Raw genomic sequence first — 20,975 nt, 5'->3', positions numbered from 1 at the left:
TATATGAGAGGGAGCCATGGGGGCAGTATATATAAGAGAGGGAGCCATGGGGGCAGTATATATAAGAGAGGGAGCCATAGGGGGCAGTATATATAAGAGAGAGGGGGCCATGGGGGGAGTATATATAAGAGAGGGAGCCATAGGGGGAGTATATATGAGAGAGGGGGCCATGGGGGTAGTATATATAAGAGAGCGGGCCATGGGGGGAGTATATATAAGAGAGGGGGCCATGGGGCAGTATATATGAGAGAGGGAGCCATGGGGGGCAGTATATATGAGAGAGGGGGCCATGGGGGGAGTATATATAAGAGAGGGGGCCATAGGGCAGTATATATAAGAGAGGGGGCCATGGGGGGCAGTGTATATATAAGAGAGGGAGCCATGGGGGGAGTATATATGAGAGAGGGGGCCATGGGGGGAGTATATATAAGAGAGGGGGCCATGGGGGCAGTATATATGAGAGAGGGAGCCATGGGGGGGAGTATATATAAGAGAGGGGACCATGGGGCAGTATATATAAGAGAGGGAGCCATAGGGGGCAGTATATATAAGTGAGAGGGGCCATGGGGGCAGTATATATGAGAGAGGGGGCCATGGGGGGCAGTATATATGAGAGAGGGGGCCATGGGGGGCAGTATATATGAGAGAGGGGGCCATGGGGGGCAGTATATATGAGAGAGGGGGCCATGGGGGGAGTATATATAAGAGAGGGAGCCATGGGGGGAGTATATATAAGAGAGGGGGCCATGGGGGCAGTATATATAAGAGAGGGAGCCATGGGGGGAGTATATATAAGAGAGGGAGCCATAGGGGGAGTATATATGAGAGAGGGGGCCATGGGGGTAGTATATATAAGAGAGGGGGCCATGGGGGTAGTATATATAAGAGAGGGGGCCATGGGGGGAGTATATATAAGAGAGGGGGCCATGGGGCAGTATATATGAGAGAGAGAGCCATGGCGGGCAGTATATATAAGAGAGGGGGCCATGGGGGCACTATATATGAGAGGGAGCCATGGGGGCAGTATATATAAGAGAGGGGCCATGGGGATAGTATATATAAGAGAGGGGGCCATGGGGGTAGTATATATAAGAGAGGGAGCCATGGGGGCAGTATATATAAGAGAGGGAGCCATGGGGGGCAGTATATATATGAGAGAGGGGGCCATGTGGGGCAGTATATATAAGAGAGGGGGCCATGGGGGGAGTATATATAAGAGAGGGGGCCATGGAGGGAGTATATATGAGAGAGGGAGCCATGGGGGGCAGTATATATAAGAGAGGGAGCCATGGGGGTAGTATATATGAGAGAGGGGGCCATGGGGGGAGTATATATGAGAGAGGGAGCCATGGGGGGAGTATATATAAGAGAGGGGGCCATGGAGGGAGTATATATAAGAGAGGGAGCCATGGGGGGCAGTATATATTATATATAAGAGAGGGAGCCATGGGGGCAGTATATATAAGAGAGGGGGCCATAGGGCAGTATATATAAGAGAGGGGGCCATGGGGGGCAGTATATATAAGAGAGGGGGCCATGGGGCAGTTAATATAAGAGAGGGAGCCATAGGGGGCAGTAAATATAAGAGAGGGGGCCATGGGGGCAGTATATATGAGAGGAGGGGCCATGGGGGCAGTATATATGAGAGAGGGGGCCATGGGGGCAGTATATATGAGAGAGGGGGCCATGGGGCAGTATATATAAGAGAGGGAGCCATGGGGGGAGTATATATAAGAGAGGGGGCCATAGGGCAGTATATATAAGAGAGGGGGCCATGGGGGGCAGTATATATAAGAGAGGGGGCCATGGGGCAGTTTATATAAGAGAGGGAGCCATAGGGGGCAGTAAATATAAGAGAGGGGGCCATGGGGGCAGTATATATGAGAGGAGGGGCCATGGGGGCAGTATATATGAGAGAGGGGGCCATGGGGGGCAGTATATATGAGAGAGGGAGCCATGGGGCAGTATATATAAGAGAAGGAGCCATGGGGGGAGTATATATGAGAGAGGGGGCCATGGGAGCAGTATATATGAGAGAGGGGGCCGTGGGGCGGTATATATGAGAGGGAGCCATGGAGGCAAAATATATATGAGAGAGGGGGCCATGGGGGGCAGTATATATGAGAGAGGGGGCCATGGTAGGCAGTATATATGAGAGAGGGGGCCATAGGGCAATATATATGAGAGCGGGGGCAATGGGGGGCAGTATATAAGAAAAGGAGCCATGGGGGGCAGTATATATAAGAGAGGGGGCCATGGGGGGCAGTATATATAAGAGAGGGGGCCATGGGGGGCAGTATATACGAGAGAGGGGGCCATGGGGCAGTATATACGAGAGAGGGGGCCATGGGGCAGTATATTCGAGAGAGGGGGCCATGGGGGAGTATATATGAGAGAGGGGGCCATGGGGGCAGTATATATGAGAGAAGGGGCCATGGGGGGCAGTATATATGAGAGAGGGGGCCATGGGGGGCAGTATATATGAGAGGGAGCCATGGGGGGAGTATATATAAGAGAGAGGGGGCCATGGGGCAGTATATTTAAGAGAGGGGGCCATGGGGGGAGTATATATGAGAGAGGGGGCCATGGGGGGCAGTATATATGAGAGAGGGGGCTATGCGGGGCAGTATATATGAGAGAGGGAGCCATGGGGGGCAGTATATATGAGAGAGGGGGCCATGGGGGCAGTATATATGAGAGAGGGGGCCATGGGGGCAGTATATATGAGAGAGGGGGCCATGGGGGCAGTATATATAAGAGAGGGGGCCATGGGGGCAGTATATATAAGAGAGGGGGCCATGGGGGCAGTATATATAAGAGAGGGGGCCATGGGGGCAGTATATATAAGAGAGGGGGCCATGGGGGCAGTATATATATGAGAGGGGGCCATGGGGGTAGTATATATGAGAGGGGGCCATGGGGCAGTATATATATGAGAGGGGGCCATGGGGCAGTATATATGAGAGAGGGGGCCATGGGAGGCAGTGTGTGGAGAGGGGCAGTGTTTGGGACTGAAATAAGGGGTTATCATAAGATTTAACCATTGTCCATCCACAAGATAAGTATTAGATAGTATTAGACACTTTGTAGCATGTCCATTAATGGCGTTCCAGCGGACACTTTGTTCCCTTTATGGGATATGTAATAGCCATACCTTACATATACATACTGAGGCTATGTCCACACAACGTATCTTTTCGTAAAAGTACGGCCGTTGTTGCAATCGGCAACAACCGCCGTACTTTTTATGAATAGATACGCTGCCCAGCCTTCTATGGGATCGCAGCCAGAACGTATACACGCAAAGAACTGACATGGTTTTCTACGGCTATTCACTGAATAGCGGCCGCAGAAAACCATGTCAGTACAAACACTTTGGAGCAAGCGTCTGTGGCCGCAAGCTTCGTGGTGTGCTGTGGAGAGTTCTGATGCGGGCGCACACGGATGCACAAGGACTAGATCATCTCAACCAACACCATGGACAAGGAGAGACACAGTGCAGGACAGTATCCATAAAGCAAGTCCAGGAACTGATCTGGATAGAGCAAAGTTGCTAGAAGCCTATGAACTCTATCTCGCAGCGCGGGTGTAAGCAGGGAACCCTCAGCATTCCGCTCATCCCAGGTAACAAGGTCTGGGGCTTGTGTCACCCACTAGGACGAGTCACCTGACACTGGTAGGGCAATAGGTGGTGCAAAGACCAAAAGAGTCAAAACACAGGCACAAGTATTCTCTCTTCTCAAGTTTTTTTCTATTTCTACCTCAAACCTTCTGGCAGAGCACAGTACTACTTGGGTTGGGACTCTCACGACATTCTCCTCTCTACTCTTCTGATTCTTCTATATACCTCTCAGCACGCAACCCTCTCGGCACGACTGTACTACTATCTATGCTCTCACTACAGATCTGGATCCTAAACTACCAATTGTCTTATCAAGTATAAAGTGTTCTATCAATGCAAAGCTGTATGACCTGCTGCATACAAATATTTTTGGCGCAAACCAGATTCTATTTATGATAAAGGGACTCTGTGATTCTTTGTCAAGCACCAACACAGTACACACACACTCCTTGGAGTGTGGGTTGGTCACTATTCCACTCTGGATCAACGTGACACCGGGGTTGTGACGAAATTCATGGACGTTCACTTCATGTCTGGGATTTATGGGGAGGTAACAAACTGTTGGACGTGCACTCCATGTCTGGGATTTATGGTGCGGTAACAAGTGGATGGACGTGCACTCCATGTCTGGGATTTATGGTGCGGTAACAAGTGGATGGACGTGCACTCCATGTCTGGGATTTATGCGGTGCTACCTCATCTCCAATCACTGACAATACTTTGACTTTAGACAATGACTTTAGTCCTTTCCTTGTATTTCTGACCTAATACGTTGCCTGTTATTTTCCCTTGAGCTGATTATTGAGTGTTCTTACATTCAGTACATGAGGAATACTGTGTCAGATATATAACATTTATATTTAATCGCTCCTTGTGCTGAGCCATGTCTTTTCTTAGTATGTAAATGAGGCTCAGGGGGCAAGACCCAGACAAATACACCCATAGGCTAATTTTATTGCCCCATGACTGACCGACACTAAAGAGGGCATACTCTGGACTTCAGGCCAATAATTGTTTTGTGTAAATGTAAAAAAAAGGCTGATCAGTGTTTCAATGTCAAGATTACGATTATGTCAGTGATGGTCTGGTCATGTCATAGGAGCTACAGCAGCAGACTGCTGCTTACTTCAATGGGTCAACCAAAGAATCTAAGGATTGTTCGGGTGGCCCCTCCCCACTCACTATCTGTGAGTGTAATAGGGAACATGAGGGAGGGGAGTGCTGAGCTGACAAATCGGGTGTCTGCTTCCCCCAGAAAATCATGCAGTGTATTATGGCCTTTACTTGGGCTTTTGCCATCCCCGTGTAATCCCTGGGCATATATAAGTTTATTTTCATAATAAAAAGCCTTATATCTGTACTGAACAAAAAGGTACCCTCCAAACACCCCACCCCTCCTGGGAAAAAAACCTGGGTGACTAAAGACACATTTAGCAGTAAGCTCTTCTGGTCCTCTAATAAGATTTAAGGCCATGGCTTTATTAGAGTTCTGACTGTATTCACCACCAAGCTTGGACTTAATGTTGTTTATAATGATAAAACATTAGCTCTGGCAAAGCGGCCTATCTGTATAATTTCTTATTAACAAACCAAAGTGTGTACACACGCATAATAGTTTAGAGACTAACTCATCTTGTCCAATATAAACATTGCTCCATTTTCTTTGCAATATATATTTATAATCTCACTGAAAGCCTCTACAAAAGCTTCCAAGTGTTATGCAAGAAAGTTATTAATTTTTAAGTATTTTATCTTATCTTAACAGTGTCGGAATGGGGTACCTAGGGCCCACCGGTGGAGCCGATCCTGGGGGGCCCACCAATGAAGATCTTGTGAGAAATGCCATGCCGACCAGGTTCTATTCTGAATGAAAGTGTACCTGTGTCCACAACTCTTTTGTGAATAACAAACTACAATGGCCTAAACGTATGGAGCTCTCTGGGTATGCTTTAATAAATGACGATAACATAAAAACTCCCTCTCTGTATTGCCCCACATATTATCCACTTTGTGCCCCCATGTAGTATTTAGGCCCAGTTTGAGCCCCATATATAGTAGCTAAGCTCCCCCTCTGTTTCCATATAGAAGTTAGGCATCTTCTGTGCCCCTATATAGTAGTTAAGCCACCTTTATGGCCCCATAAAGTAAGGTCCATTTCAATGCATTATAGAACTCAGGCCCCTGTGTCCCTGTATAGTAATTAGGCCCTCTCTGCGTGTCCATATAGATGTTAAGTCCCTCTGTGACCCCATATAGTATTTAGACCCCTCTGTGCAGCCCCATATAGTAGTTAGACCCTCTCTGTACGTCTATATAGATGTTAAGTCCCTCTGTGATCCATGAATATTGAGTCTCTCATTCAGAGAAGTTGTTGGCGTCTATATTGGCACAGGTTTTTTTCAGCGGGGATGTGATTCAAAGATATATGACTGTGTTGCATTTTATTTTTTTTTTCTCTTGAAGATAATATACATTACCTAAAGATGAAATGAGGATAAACTACATGCAAAGACATCTTACAGTATTAAAATTCTTACATCTTTATTTCATATTCACAGATAAAATTTTACTAAAGAAGCATAAAAACTACAGATCACCAAAAGTATTCTTATTACCGGGTATGCAAACCGTTTTGGATGCATACAGTGATTTGCTGGTTTTTAGCCCAATTAAAAAAGTTCTATTTGTGAAAAAGCCAAGTGCTTCCCCATTAACCGAGCTGGAATTGAGTAGCTGCCACAATGGCCTATCGAGAAGCAGCCGATGAAGTCCATTGTGTATGGTAGGTCAGAATACTTATTAATGGCTACACGTTCCGACAGATATCATTGGCTTTGTCCACAAACAGAATTGATCTTTTTATATTGGCTACTCCCAAAGTATATCGTATTGCCGTGTTTCTTGACATCATGCAGTCAACTGTTCTTACAGAATAAGCAAGAGGTAAGAACGAGCACTAACATAGAGTCTTCAAACCACATATAACTCATGGCAAATGTGAGAGTGTATCATGCGGCTTGTCCAGGATTCTTCCAGAATTTTTGGAATTGCAGCTCGTGACAAATCAAGTGAATTGGGTGAGCTGGGTTATCAGAAATGGTCCATGGACAAGACCGCCATGTTTCATGATGAAAATAAATTATTAGGGTGGGTTCACACGTACCGGATCGCAACGGATTCCTGGAACTGTCATTGTGTATAGGTTTATATACCCGCAGTGGAACACAAGTACGTAAAGCTCCATTTCCCTTAACCTGTCGTGGCCCGGTGAAAAAATTACCGGTTTGTGCTCCGGCCTGCTTTGGGGGCTCCCGACTCCCTGACGTCCCGCTCAGCCAATCAGTGCACTGTTCGACCGCACCCACTAATTGGCTGAACGGGATGTCAGGGAGCCAGGAGCCATAGAAGCAGGCCGGAGCACAGACTCTCTAATGTATGCACTGGGAATGGGAACGTGACATGAGGGACAGGAGCGGATTTCACTGCAGAACTCTGAGCAGGAAATCCACTGTGATCTGGTACGTGGGAACCCACCCTCTAATTCTGTACAGCCCCTTTAAGACACCATAATCGATTCCACCATTAAGTTTCTATCATCAGTGGAGATGAGAGTAGAAGACTTCAGTAAGGATTGTACAAAGCCGAATGATCAGCTGCCGAATCCCGCAGTCGGACCGATCCTTGGAGAAAGTGGATACATCCCAAGGACCGCCTGGAAAACACGGATACAGCCTATTGCTCGGCTTCATACAAACCTTAAAGAAGCCCCCTTCACCCATCTGTAATCATCAGTCATGCTAGGGATCATTCATAATCATGATTTTGGCAGGCAAAAAATGTACATTTTAGGATTGGAGATGAGCGGATCTCGAGCGTGCGGCATGTGATTACCGGTGGCTGAGGATGATGCCACCCAAGGGAGTCCTGGAAAACACGGATACAACCTATGTCCTATGGCCGTATCCATGTTTTCCAGGCAGCCTTAGGGCGGCATCATACTTTTTCAGCCACTGGTGATCACATGCCGCACTCTTGGGTTTGGAGGAATCAGAGCGCGCTCAAGGCTCGCTTATCTCTATTCAGAATATAATTATTACTAATTATTCAGAAATAATTCTATAATATTAGCAACGAGAGATAGAGATAGACAGTAACACCCCCCCCTACAACATGCACTATCATAGCCTCAGAATATAAGAGCATAGCAACCTTTCACTTCTGGACGTTACGCGTCTCCGGAGGCAACGAAGAACCAACTCCTCCTCCTCATTGCGGCTACTCCACTTATTACCACTTGATCCCCTTAGATTAAAGCCGTCTATCCCAATTGGAAAAAATAACAGACCCCCGGCCTTAGAGGAGAACATCAGGATTCCGAGGACGGGAATTCATCTCATAATAGGAAAGATTTGATAAAAATATCCACGTCCATAAAACAAAGCTGCGTCAGGTATAATGGAAAAACGTGTGTGGAAACGTTACAATCAGTATCCTCGGTTTAAAGTGGTACTATTTTAAATCAACTGGTTTCAAAAAAGTATATAGCTTTGCAATTTACTTCCAGCACTTATCAGCTGCTTTATGTCCTGCAGGAAGTGGTGTATTCTCTCCAGTCTGACACAGCGCTCTCTGCTGCCACCTCTGTTCATGTCAGGAACTGTCCAGAGCAGGAGAGGTTTTCTATGGGGATTTGCTGCTGCTCTGGACAGTTCCTGACATGGACAGAGGTGGCAGCAGAGAGCACCACTTCCTGCAGGACATACAGCAGCTGATAAGTACTGGAAGACTGGAGATTTGTTAATGGAAGTAAATTACAAATATATATAACTTTCAGACACCAGTAGATTTATAAGAAAAAGATTTTTGCCGGAATTTCCCTTTAAGGTAAATGAGGACCTTCTAGCCTATTACACAAACCTTCCCATTGGTTACTCTGATATAACTAAGTGGAGATACTGGCTGTATTAATCTCGCAGGGACTCATGTGCACAGTGGTATATATGAACATTACATATATATGTGCATCTCCCTATGATTGCCGGTGTATATCATGCCGCAGCAGAGTACATAGGCAGAAGTCACATTACGATTGTCTGGGTACTACTACTACTACTACTACTACTATTCATAAAGTCCAGACAGCACAAGGACAAGTCAATCCTGTTCTAATATTTTCAATTGTATCCGAACATTTCTAACCTACACTTGACAAGGATACAAATCAGGATAAAAGAGCATTAAAACAATGGGAACTAATATGCTGTTCTGTTACATTGTGTTTCATAGCAGTCCTGACGGGTAGAGGCTTAAAGGTTGAGCTTCATTGCTTGGGAGAGTTGTCCGATAACCGTCAAAGTTGCGTGGTATACTGCCGCTGGTGGATCCAGAACTGTTACTTAGAGTCTCTATGCTTCCGTCTCGCTGAATTTCTAAAATGGAAGAGAAATAGTATAAGTCTTAATAATAATAATAATCATAATAATCATCATCAGTGGTGTAGCTACCATGAAGGCAGACCACGCAACTGCTATGGGGCCCATGCAGCAAAAGGGCATGGTCTGCCTTTATGGTAGCTACAGCTCACACCAGAATTCCCATCTCCAAACCCCATTGGGGCTGAGGGGAATGAGTGAGCAGGGAGAGCTGACAAGTGTGTGTGGGGGGTGGGGGGGGTGGAAAATGACTTTTTGAGTACAGAGAGAAACTTTTTTGCTTAATAAAACCTATTACAGAATTTCTTAAATTCTCCTGTACTATTGATATTGAAGTGACATTTACAGGACAGGAACACTTGAGGGTTTAGACCAGAAACAGAACTACAAATGTCCAAATTGTAGCTTAGCTCCCCTGGCGGGGTCACCACTGAGCTGCAAGGTGTGCGGAACCTTCAGGTTACCAGCGAACCACAATGATCAGCAGCTGAATCCTCTGTATCTGTGTCTTCCAGGCAGCGGGATTCAAATGCTGATAGTTTGGGTTCAAGAGAACCTGAACTTTAGTCGAGAGTGCTGCTGTTTTTGGAGGAAAGCGGACCTCATTTTTTAAGCCTTTCCGATAAATATAACAACACAATTTTAAGATATGATAAGTAATAATTATAAACAGGGCTCCGGAAGGAACAAAAATATGCGAAATACGGACACAGTCCAAGGCGAGTACAGAGGAGAGCGACCTGCGTCGTCGTACACACACTATCTATAGAAGTGAATGAACTCAGAGAGAGCAGGAATACAGAATATCCGGAATTCTTTCCCACTATGTAACCAACTTCTGGAAGGAATTACTGCATTTACCTATAAGACGCATCTATATACCAGCTATATCACCCATGTAACACTTAGCAACCCCGACCATTGTTGTAAGGACGTTATCTACATTATGTTCTGCATCATAGTCTTAAAATTCAGCTTACACATACAAGACTAGATACACCTCACTTTACTCCCCCCACCTCATTATTGTTAAACTTAGGGGCCTTTTTGAGGACCTGATTTCTCAGCTGCAGGGGGCTGCTATTAAGCGCTGATCAGAAAGAACAGCACTTGTTTGTATGAGAAATTAAGTGCCCGGGCTGCACAAACAATCACTGTATTGTTCATGCAGCCCTGAAAACTGACACCATAGATATGTATAAATCTGTGCTGTCAGTTTCCATATCGCAGGCAGTCTATACTTACCAGGCTGCTTGTGATCTGGCATCTGGCTTCTCCAGTCTTCCAGGCGCCGGCTGTATCTTCTGGCCTTGCCTCCTCCGGCTGTCAATCATTCTGAAAAAGGTGGCGGTCTGAAGATGCAGCCATTGTTTGGAAGACTGGAGAAGCCAGATGCTGGATCACAAGCCGCCTGGTAAGTACAGACTTCCTGTGATTTGGAAACTGACAGCACAGATATATACATAGCTGTGCAGTCAGTTTTCCTGTATTATCAGACACACATTGCCCTTTGCGCTGATCTGCTGCCGACAACCATAAATCTTAAAGCCTGCTCTAAACAAACGATCACCCAAGGATTGTGCCTGGTCCTGATCGCTGTCACTATTGCACTGGTCAATTGCTGCAGGAGCGTTTCTAGCAACATGGCCGATAATCGTCCCTTCACCAACAACTGCTCGGCTGGGTACGGTCAGTACTGGCAATAGTGTTGGTAGTGAAGAAGTGAGCAATAACAATAGCCTTATACTCGGGTACTCGTCCCCTTCTCCACTTTCTCTCTTCTGACTTTTGTCGAGCTGTTTCCAGTTTGGTGACGTCCGACCCTCTCTGCTCTCTGGGACGGCGTTGTGTTTTCGGTCTATTTCCTCTTAGTTATTTGTACACACTCTCGTCCTCCTAACTTGTGAGGTTTACCGCGTCACATTTCCTGTGTATAAATTGTTTGTCCCGGTCATATTTAATCTTGGTTAAAATCTCTTCATAAGAACGGAGCATTTTTTGGAAAGTATTTCCCCTTTTATAGACCCTTATCCAGTCATCATTTGTTGACTCCTGGCTCCAAGCGCCAATAAAAGTCAGTCAGCAGACGCTCCATTTGGGCGGGGGCCCCTGCGTCACACCCACAGGTTGCAGCCTGATAACTATTGGAAGTCTCTTTGATTATTGGTTACACTTTACTAATGTCTAGGTGCAGAATGTAACGAGCAGGAAGACTTGGCTGGGCTTAATGGCTTATCTGGAACGTTACGTGGCAGTCTCAATGAGTGATGTCTTCCAAGTCGTCACAATAAAGTCTCCTCCATTATGCAAAAACACTTTTATTTGTAATGAACTGCATAGACCCGGAAATGTAACGTAAACCTGCCAAAGTAACAAAGACAAATATTGTACTGTTTATAGAAGCCTTAATGCACTACGATAGTGAGGAAAAAAGACCAAAAATATACTGGCAAAGCTTGTGTCCACAGGTATGCTGTATGTGCTGCAGGAAGTGGTGTATTCTCTCCAGTCTGCTGCCACCTCTGTCCATGTCAGGAACTGTCCAGAGCAGGAGAGGTTTACTATGAGGATTTGCTGCTCTGGACAGTTCCTGACATGGACAGAGGTGGCAGCAGAGAGCACTATGTCAGACTGGAGGGGATACACCACTTCCTGCAGGACATACAGCAGCTGATAAGTACTGGAAGACTGGAGATTTTTCCATAGAAGTAAATTACAAATCTATATAACTTTCTGACACCAGTTAATTTAAAAGAAAAAAAAATTGCCCCTTTAACTCTTCCCATGCCTCGCTTCCTTTCAGTCATGTTTTTTTCACGGCAGTTAATGAGAATAATGTTTTTTTATGCTTTCTCATGACTTCTGTTGCCGGATTACTGTCTCGTCTTCATCTTGGTCTTCCTCCCTTTGGGTGATCAGGGATTTGGGGAAGAAATAACCAATACTCTGTGTCATCATCACAGCCCATATTAATTACACAGGATACACATAGGATTGTTTAGCCAATAAAGTCGTTGCACAAAAATAGCCGTCATTTTGATGTTGTGTGAACTTAGCCGCATCTAAATTCACAATAATGAGATAAAAAAGGAACAAAATTACAGCTAGAGAAATGGGGAGGGGCAGTCCCCCCTTACTATGGTCCTAAGGAGCTAAAGGGGTTCTCCGGGATTAGGAAAAAAAGCAAAGCTACTTTATTACAAAACAGCGCCACCTCTAACCTCAGGTTGTGTGTGGTATTACAATGCAGCTCTATTCACGTGAATGGACCAGAGCCGAAATACCATGCTCAAACTGAAGACAAGAGAGGCGCTGTTTCTGGAAGAAAGCAGCCATGTTTTTCTAAGCCTGTCCAACCCCTTTAATACATAAAACATAATAATGTTAAAGGGCCAGAAAATGTGATTGGTAGTGGTGCAGCAGCTGAGAGAAAGGGCAGAGGTGCTCTCCTCCAAGAGCTGTCTCTCAGGCTTTGGGAATCGTGTTATATTAGAGCAGTGCGGATCCATTTTTTTTGGGGGGGGGGGGAGAGGTGGGGAATGACTGATCGCACAGCGTGGTACCTGTCACTATCTGCGGCCCAGTAGCTTTCCTGCTAACAATCCCCAGGCATCGCAGACTGACATTGCAGACTTGCTTTTAGGTGTAATTCCCGCCTGGCCGAATCCGAGTGGCGAGTTGTGTAACGGATAGCTTTATAGCGTGGCGAGATCCCATGGATATGGCAGAGCAGGTCTCCATGAATGGAGCCCAGTGTTGTAACACCCAGCAATTCCGATGGTTTCCAGCCAGTGCTGGAGTTTGTGATGCAACATAAAACCTTCTGTTGGGATCAGTTTGCGGCAGCAGATTTCCAGCAGGCGGCTGCAGCGCCATGCCGAGGAATAAGAGACTCTATTAAGGAATTAAACCTCAACTCCATTCACACAATGACCTCATCCCAATGGCCTCTCTGGCGTTCACACCCAGAATCTTCACCACATCTATGTCACTGTATGAATTGCGGCTTGTGGACGTTGGATATGGAGGAGACGGAGAGCCGGAGACATTGCTTTCAGCCATAGTCAATAAAATCTTCTTCCAGCCCTATCAGAGACATCGGCCATGGGGCATAAGCTTCTTTCGTTTTTTGATTCCCTCGTCTCCTATAAGTTCAGGAAGTGAAGAGAGTAATTTAAATCAGCAATGAGTGGCGTATCCCACACTAATACTGTACTTATCCCGTCTGATTTGGGGCTTTCATCTCCCGCAGCACACAGCTGGCTCTGGTTAAATGTCTCACGTCAGAGCTTTCCTCGCTGTGCAGCCATCTCCACCAGGACGGAGCAGAATCCCAGTCCAATCAGACATCATTAGGATACTAAACTCCTTAAACATTTACTTCTTTCCATCATAATTGTTTATCGGACTAAAGGAGTGTTCCAATCATTAGAATAATCTAAAAGAAACCTTGTAGCTTTTCTTAACCTGTTCTGTTCCGGATCCTGGCTTACCGGTCTGCATTATGGTAGGATAGTGACACGCACTATGCAGGTGCAGGGGAGCACAGGTCCGTCCATCCAGGGTTCCATGGAGTATTGAGGCTCCATACAAGTAGAAGCCATAATATGACATTTGCAGGAGCCCCATGGGACAGGATTTATTAGGGCCGAATTTGGTTGTAACCTTGCAAAAAAGTCTAACATTTTTGTACAAACAAGACTTTTGGGCATACATCTGAGACAAGGTCTGCTCCACAGTAGTCAAAGGGGTTGGACGGGATGAGGGGGTGGGACAGATTGAAGGGGTGGGGCAGGATGAGGGGGTGGGACGGGATGTGACTGTGCACTGGGTGGGCATGGCATTCACATCTGCCATATTGATCATGCTGGCTATATATTTTTCTGTTATTACGTTGTCTTAACGAAACCGGCAAAGACAAAGCTAGGAAACTATCTGCAGCATTGCCAAGTAGAAATCTTAAAGTATTTTTATGGCACATTAATTTAATGCCTTAAGAAAATCTATATAGTCCTCTTTTGCCCGGAACACTCATAAATTATGCCGCGTTTCTTATTTCTGCTTCTGCCGATGTCGCCCGTTGGAAGTCCTGCTATTTTCTTTATGTCTGCTCTAAAAAAAAATCCCATCTCCAGTGCATTATTTCATGTAATGGTTTTTCCTTTCTCTCGGTTTGACTTCCCCCTTCATCGGCTGTTAAGCACCATTTCAAAAAATATCCTTAAAAAACCATTTGCTGGAAGAGATGACCCTTTCGTCTACCTACTGAGAATTGCACAAGCTCGTGTCCGTGGTGGCAGAAAGCTGATACAATGACAGCCAGCCTGATGTGTCCGGGTTAGTAGGGAAGCAGCAGCAACTCAGAATCCAGGAATTATTCTTCGTCGTCTCCAAATGTCACAACACATTATGCTCAAGGTCTCGGCTCGCTGAAGGAGTGACCCTTGACTGAATGCAAGTGCTGGGGGAAAGAACTAATTGTAGCTCCTTTTCACACGTCAGTCACTTTTCATGGCACTAAGCCTCTCAACCTTGAATAACGTCAAATTTCCCTTCTTCTGCTTTTTATTTCAACGTCCCACTATTTTGTATATGCGTGCGGCATGAAGTTTATTTTTGTTCCGTTCTTTTAAGTGTCCTGTGTAGAGATTGCAGGGAGGAGGCCCATGAGCTTAGGAACACAAGGGTCCTTGCTGAGGATGCAGACCTGACAGTCTCACTAGACGAAACTAGATCTAATCACTTGCATGTGGCTGCGGCTTCAACCTAGAGAGCACACGGTAAGGGGACATGCTGGAGCGGAGAGCAGCTGCCCTTATTCCTCTAGTTTATGGTAATGACTCCAAAGATACGGGAACTAACAGCAATGACCTATAATATCTAGGTTTGCATTACATATTAGTGGATGGACGGACATCTCTAATGATGCCCCATCAAGGGCAGCTGAGCAGAGCAAGAACCTGCTCATCAATTCCACAACATCTGGAGTGTCAGAGGTTACCTGCCCCCGACCCAAAGCAAACACCCCCCAGTGTGTTCAATAGTCGGTCTGTTACTTAAAGACAACAATCATTGTATTATTGTAACGGTCATACGTAGGGGACTTCACAGGTAGTGGTGGTCCCTAACGCTGGCCATAGGTGTAACGCTTCAGCCACTGTACCATAAGGATAGTGAGATTATTCTAAGATCACAACATTCACCTAGAAAAACGAATGCGCGAAAAGATATTTCCAGCCACACAGATGGCTATTCCCATAGAACAGGGTTCGCAGTATGGGGCATCGGGCCTTCCTCCCTTCCTCCCAGCTTTAGAAGAATAGCAGTTGAACTTTTTGGACAGATCTAGCCGACCCAAAATGTATAACAATTAGAGATGAGCGCTCCGGGAGCAGCTTGAGCCTGATCCTTCCGCATTTAATTACTGCTGGCTGAAGAAGTGCAACCCGGGAAAACATGGAAACAGCCATAGGGAAAATTTCAAACGGTTGACTTAAGCATGTTTGAGTTGCACTCATCGCGAATAACAATCACTGAAAGACATAATTTTCTCCTTGCAGTGGTAGCATTGGTACTGTAGTGACCCCGTACAGGTTATCCACTAAGTTAATACCACCTAGGTAAAGTGTCTCTCTCAGGTGCCACACTAAGGAATGAAGCTGTACTTTGCACTCCTGCCACTAGGTGTCCCACTTTCCTTTCTTGTGTTAGGTGTACAGCTGCAGTGTATACAAAGTTATATATGTGTGATTGTTAATCACTGGTGCAGATTTTGTACTCCTGATCCACTGTCTATCTTCCTTCCTATGACACAACCCTATAGGGGTGGGGTTCCTGTTTGGGGAGTTAGTTTTCAGTCTAGCCTGGAAGGAGTTCAGTTCAGCATAGGGACTAAAAAAAAACAAGAAAGCGTTTTGTTTATGAGCACAGCAATGCACTGCTAGGACCCTAGGGGTGGACTAACCGTGACATGGGTAACCCTTGTCTATGCCTGGAATCCTTCTTATTGTCAGGACAGTCACCCCCAAAGAAAGGAAGAGGGACTGATCCCCAGTAGGACAAAGTTGCTAAGAGCCAAAGTATTCAGCTAACTGCTTGACCACCTTGGGAAATCTTGAGGAGTTAGCTACCTCCAAAGACCTGGGGCTCATGCTACCTAATCTGGTGGTCACCAGACTGGTTCGGCAGAAGGTGCTCATATATACAGAAGTTATATATATACATGAGTACGAGGATTTTCTTTTTTCAAATATCAAGTATCCACACTACAATCCCGGCAGAGTATTAGACAAGGACCCCTACACGGCCCCTACACTACCCTCACACAATGTCTTTCTTCACCTATATCTGAAGTCTATCTCAGAGTACTTTCTACAAGTAAAGACCAACCTCCTGTTCTGGTGCTGCTCTCCTTACCGCACCCTCACACTACACTAACCCTTCTTGAAGGTCCGGGGTGGGTACCACCACTTCTGGCCACCAGCCACACAAACACCAGTGCCCACCTGCTGCCTGAACACCTTACCCAGCGCCCCAGGCCTCGGCAGCACGGGTCATTATTTTTCAGGTGTAGCTTATTTATAATTCACAACTATGGCGCCTGGTAAAATGCATTGTAGAGACAAGGCAAAATAAAGCGTTCTATAGGTTTCATCTTTCCAGTATTTGCCCTCATCATTATGCAGTCCTCCTTCATCCATCTTCCTGTTCCTTGATATACTTATAATGTGCACAGTCTATAAAGGTTGGAGTTCCATCTTAGGCTATGTTCACACTGCGTATGATTCCGTCCGTAGTGCGAACCGCGAATATACGCACGTAGTTTTGAGGTTGATGCGTTCGCTTGAAAGTATACGATATACGCCCGCACAATGCACACTACGTATGAGCTTACGGCCGGATCGTATACGGCGCCGTGAAAAATGAACACGACCACTGTTTGAGGACGGAAATGTTGAAACTCACGGCCGTGGATTTCCATGCGGTCCCGTACGGAGAACTTATTTCAGCCAAATTGAACTTGATTTTTCGATCCAAAAGGTTCTGTGTGGTTTATTGGGCGAAGATTTCCAAGTAAATGACCTGCCTCAGATCGCTTCGAAACAAGCTAGGGAAGCAGAACTGTACTACGGGCGTATGTTCGCGGTGCGTACGCATCCAGCCGCATGTCTATTTTTCCCACGCCCGTAGTTTTAGCCGCACATGTACGGCGGCGTACGATCTACGGACGGAATCATACGCAGTGTGAACATAGCCTAAAGGGCTGAGCACTTCATGTCCTTTGCATATATCGCTTTAACGCTTGTTTACCTACTAGGCGTGCCCTCCCACTCACAGTCTACAGAGAGGCCACTCCAACTAATAGGTTGCCAGGCTTGGCTGAGCAGAGGTATGCTCTGACTATACACCGACCTCCTATGCGCCACTGTCAGGGCTTCAGCAACTACAGCCTAACGGGAGGATTGGCCATGATCAGAATCTGGGTTTTGCACTAGGGACAACCTCATTAAAATGCTGACCGTGGAGAGTGACAGCTGTCAGTCTGGGTCATCAGTCCTATAGTAAGGCTTGGACTTCCAGAAGCTTCCGATTATGATGCCGTCCCTCCTACAGCTCCCACAGGGATTGTCACCAGCTTAGGCAGATTCCTCTCTGAGATACGGCCGAGCGATGAAGTAATAAAATCTCTATAAATAAAAGGCTTTATAGAGCAGTGCCCTTTAAAAGAAGAAGTAGCGCGGCCAGTTTAGGGCGCTTTTTAATTTCCCCATTAGGAGTTATACAGACGCTCCCTCCTGCAGTATACACACATATATATATAATATATATATATTTTCAGTTATTTACTTGCAAAAACAAATTGAGCTTGTCGTGTTTTTACAGCAAAATATTGATGGCAAGAAGCCAAGCGCAGCTTTTCTGGATGGCTGAAAGTGCACTTGATAGAGAAAGACGACATTTCGGGAGGCCGCAATGTACTCTCCTTCAACTAAACAGATGTAGCCCGCGGCTGCTGGGCGGGGGCGGACGCTTTTTTACCCATATGGTCTTAGCCGTGACACCACAGCCGCAGTCAGTGGACACTTATATGTTGTTATTTTCCATTTCTTTTTTAGAAAACCCTAACCTATAGTTAAGGATGGTTTAGGGTCAGTTCACATGTACCGTATGGCAGCAGTTTCTCACACTGAAATCTGCTGCGATACCGATTACTATTAAAGTCTATGGATTTTCATTCCATTGTGAGAACAGAGGCCGTAGTGCTGTAAAATGTCAGATATTATGCTGCTGTTATATAAAAAGTTAGTAAAGAAGCCTGTCGGCTCTCATCTCAGCGCAGTGATTGGCAGACAGAGGCTGTCGCTAAGCGGGGGTCTCAGAGACGCCCCAGGAGGACACCAGGAGACCACAGATATAACAGCAGCACAATATCTGAAGCTTTGCAAAGCTGTGGACTCCATTCCCGCAACGGAATAAAAACCCGCTGTAAAAATAGAATGCCATAAACTTTAATGGTAATCGCATTCGTGCAGCGTGGAATCCACTGCGACATTGTGTGAAAGTGTCGGCACGTCCGCTGAATTCCACTCTCCTCCCAGAAGTTTGGGTATCAATGGCTACAAACACGCTGAGACCATAATGCACATGACCCCCAAGGACTCGTTTGCCCCTTTGCAAAACCTCTAAAAAACAAACCTGTGATCTGCCGTTCATACAAACAATCCTGAGATGCCTCTCTGTTCCCGCTGACATCTGTGTCCCAGTGTGGCTGACAGTCAGTTGGAAGCTGAAGCCCGAGTAAGGACAGGGATGGGAGCGACAAGTTCCCCCATGACGCCGGCAGTCACAGCGGAGCACTCGGCTAATCTTAGATTCCCAGAACTTTTTGTTAAAGCCTTTTGCGGTCCCCTCCCACATGAAAGCCGCCATTATATCAATTTGTGCCTCCACTAAAGTTGCCTATTATCATTGCCATTAAACCGCTCGTCCTTTATTTCAATCTTCTACGTCAATAGCCGAATAACAATATGACAAAACTCTTGTTAATGATGAGAAGCGGAGTGATGCCGCCTCCATCCGGCTCCATCCTGACCACTTTGTCGATGAGCCCTCCACAATAAGCTTCAGTACTGAGCACACTCCAGGCGCACCATGGTAATTTGTTTTTCTTCAGTCTCTACCATCTATCTTCCCTTTTAACTAATTATCTTCTCTAAATCAGAAGCCGCTGAACTTTCCCCTTAATCTGAGCTGCCGGCTCGTCTTCAGACCGATACCAAATGAGATCTCCGGAAATACAACATTTTACCATGAAGTTTCAGCTCATCACAAACATCACAAAGTCTCAACCATCAACCCAGAGAATGTATGGCGTATATACAGTGTATATATATATATATATATATATATATATATACATACATATACATACAGTGTGTGTGTGTGTGTATATATATATATATATATATATATATATATATATATATATATTATATTCCACTCAACAGCTAACCCTTACAAGTTTGATTATATCTGGTGCTGAAACTTCCTTGATGCTCCAGGGGTTAATGCACTTTGGCAAATGAGTGTGTAGAGATCCTGTACTGTGCACTCTTGCCGTAAAGCATGTCATTAAATGCTGGTAAAAAAACAGCTTAAGCAAGATGGCCGCCCCCGTAACAATGTGCAAAAAAACAAAATACCATTATTAAAATAAAAGAACTTGTTATACTGTGATATTAATAATTTATTCTAAGCTATGGCTGTAAGACATCGAGGAACAAGGTGATCCCACTGCAGCCACATCCAGTTATTTCTAAAGGGAAGTATGTAAAAAAAAAAAAAAGACAAAAAAAATCTGTTTATACATCTAGTATAGATTTTAGTGCAGAAAATAGAAAAATTCACATAGAAACATTTCCTTACTATGCCTCCTAACTACAACTCAGAGGGTGGTTTATACCATATACATACATAAACAGGTTTCTACACTGTTAAAGGGGTTGTTCACCTTTTTTTTTCCTTTTACATCAACTGGTGCCAAAAAGTTATACAGATTTTTAATTTACTTCTATTAAAAAAGCTCCAGTCTTTTAGTACTTACCAGCTCCTGTGTGTCCTGCAGGAAGTGGTGTATTCTCTCCAGTCTGACACAGTGCTCTCTGCTGCCACCTCTGTCCATGTCAGGAACTATCTACAGCAGCAGCAAATCCCCATAGAAAACCTCTCCTGCTCTGGACAGTTCCTGACATGGACAGAGGTGGCAGCAGAGAGCACTGTGTCAGACTGGAGAGAATACACCACTTCCTGCATGACATACAGAAGCTGATAAGTGCTGGAAAACTGGAGATTTTTTTAATAGAAGTAAATTACAAATCTTTATAACTTTCTGGCACCAGTTCATTTGAAAGAAAATATTCTTTGGTGATCAACCCCTTTAATAACTTGTAGTCAAACCATGAACCAGTATGCCAGAGGAGACAAACCTACATAACAAAAAATCCTAAACTATAACATTAGTTACACATCCTTTTGCTATGGTCCAAACCCAGAGACTGCACATAATAAGCATGGAAAGTGGATGTGCGGCCTGGACGTCTGTAATATGTCACCGTCTTCTCTCCCTCTCCCATTCCCTCGCAGCAGACCGGTGTGGAGCCTATAAGCTCCGGCCCAAGTGCTTAAAAAGCCATTCTTTATAATAACTGTTAGATGATGAGACATGGTTTACCTAGATGAGAAGATAAATTCTCACTTACACAATGCCTGCATCGCTTTCTAAGACTTCTCTGTTTTATATTTTAAGAGCAAAATGTAATTTATCTCTTAATAGCGAAGCAGAAGTCGTCTCTGGATATTTGTGTAAACTCGCCCCCATGTAACACTAACACCGGGGAATGGAACCGCATAAAATACAGCTG

At 45.3% G+C, this 20,975-nt stretch overlaps 1 protein-coding gene and 1 long non-coding RNA gene across 4 annotated transcripts in view; one reads left to right on the top strand and one right to left on the bottom strand.

Moving 5' to 3' along the window:
* The window catches only part of LOC138793955 (uncharacterized), a 65,819-nt gene extending 59,921 nt beyond the window's left edge, over window positions 1–5,898 (top strand). Inside the window, exon 4 of the long non-coding RNA XR_011363376.1 lies at window positions 5,388–5,898. This is a non-coding gene — a long non-coding RNA (uncharacterized lncRNA). The remainder of the gene's footprint in view (window positions 1–5,387) is intronic.
* Window positions 5,899–6,146: 248 nt separating this feature from the next.
* BCAS3 (BCAS3 microtubule associated cell migration factor) overlaps window positions 6,147–20,975 on the bottom strand; it is a 657,814-nt gene continuing 642,985 nt past the window's right edge. For 2 of the 3 annotated variants that reach the window (XM_069971782.1, XM_069971780.1), the window contains one exon: window positions 6,147–9,051. In XM_069971782.1, coding sequence (XP_069827883.1) covers window positions 8,903–9,051 — 149 coding nt within the window. In that variant the 3' untranslated portion in view covers window positions 6,147–8,902. The remainder of the gene's footprint in view (window positions 9,052–20,975) is intronic. The other variant, XM_069971781.1, reaches the window with a different exon arrangement.

This window comes from Dendropsophus ebraccatus, chromosome 5, assembly GCF_027789765.1.
Source record: "Dendropsophus ebraccatus isolate aDenEbr1 chromosome 5, aDenEbr1.pat, whole genome shotgun sequence".
NCBI classification, from domain to species: Eukaryota; Metazoa; Chordata; class Amphibia; order Anura; family Hylidae; genus Dendropsophus; species Dendropsophus ebraccatus.
This window is presented reverse-complemented; position numbering and strand designations above follow the sequence as displayed.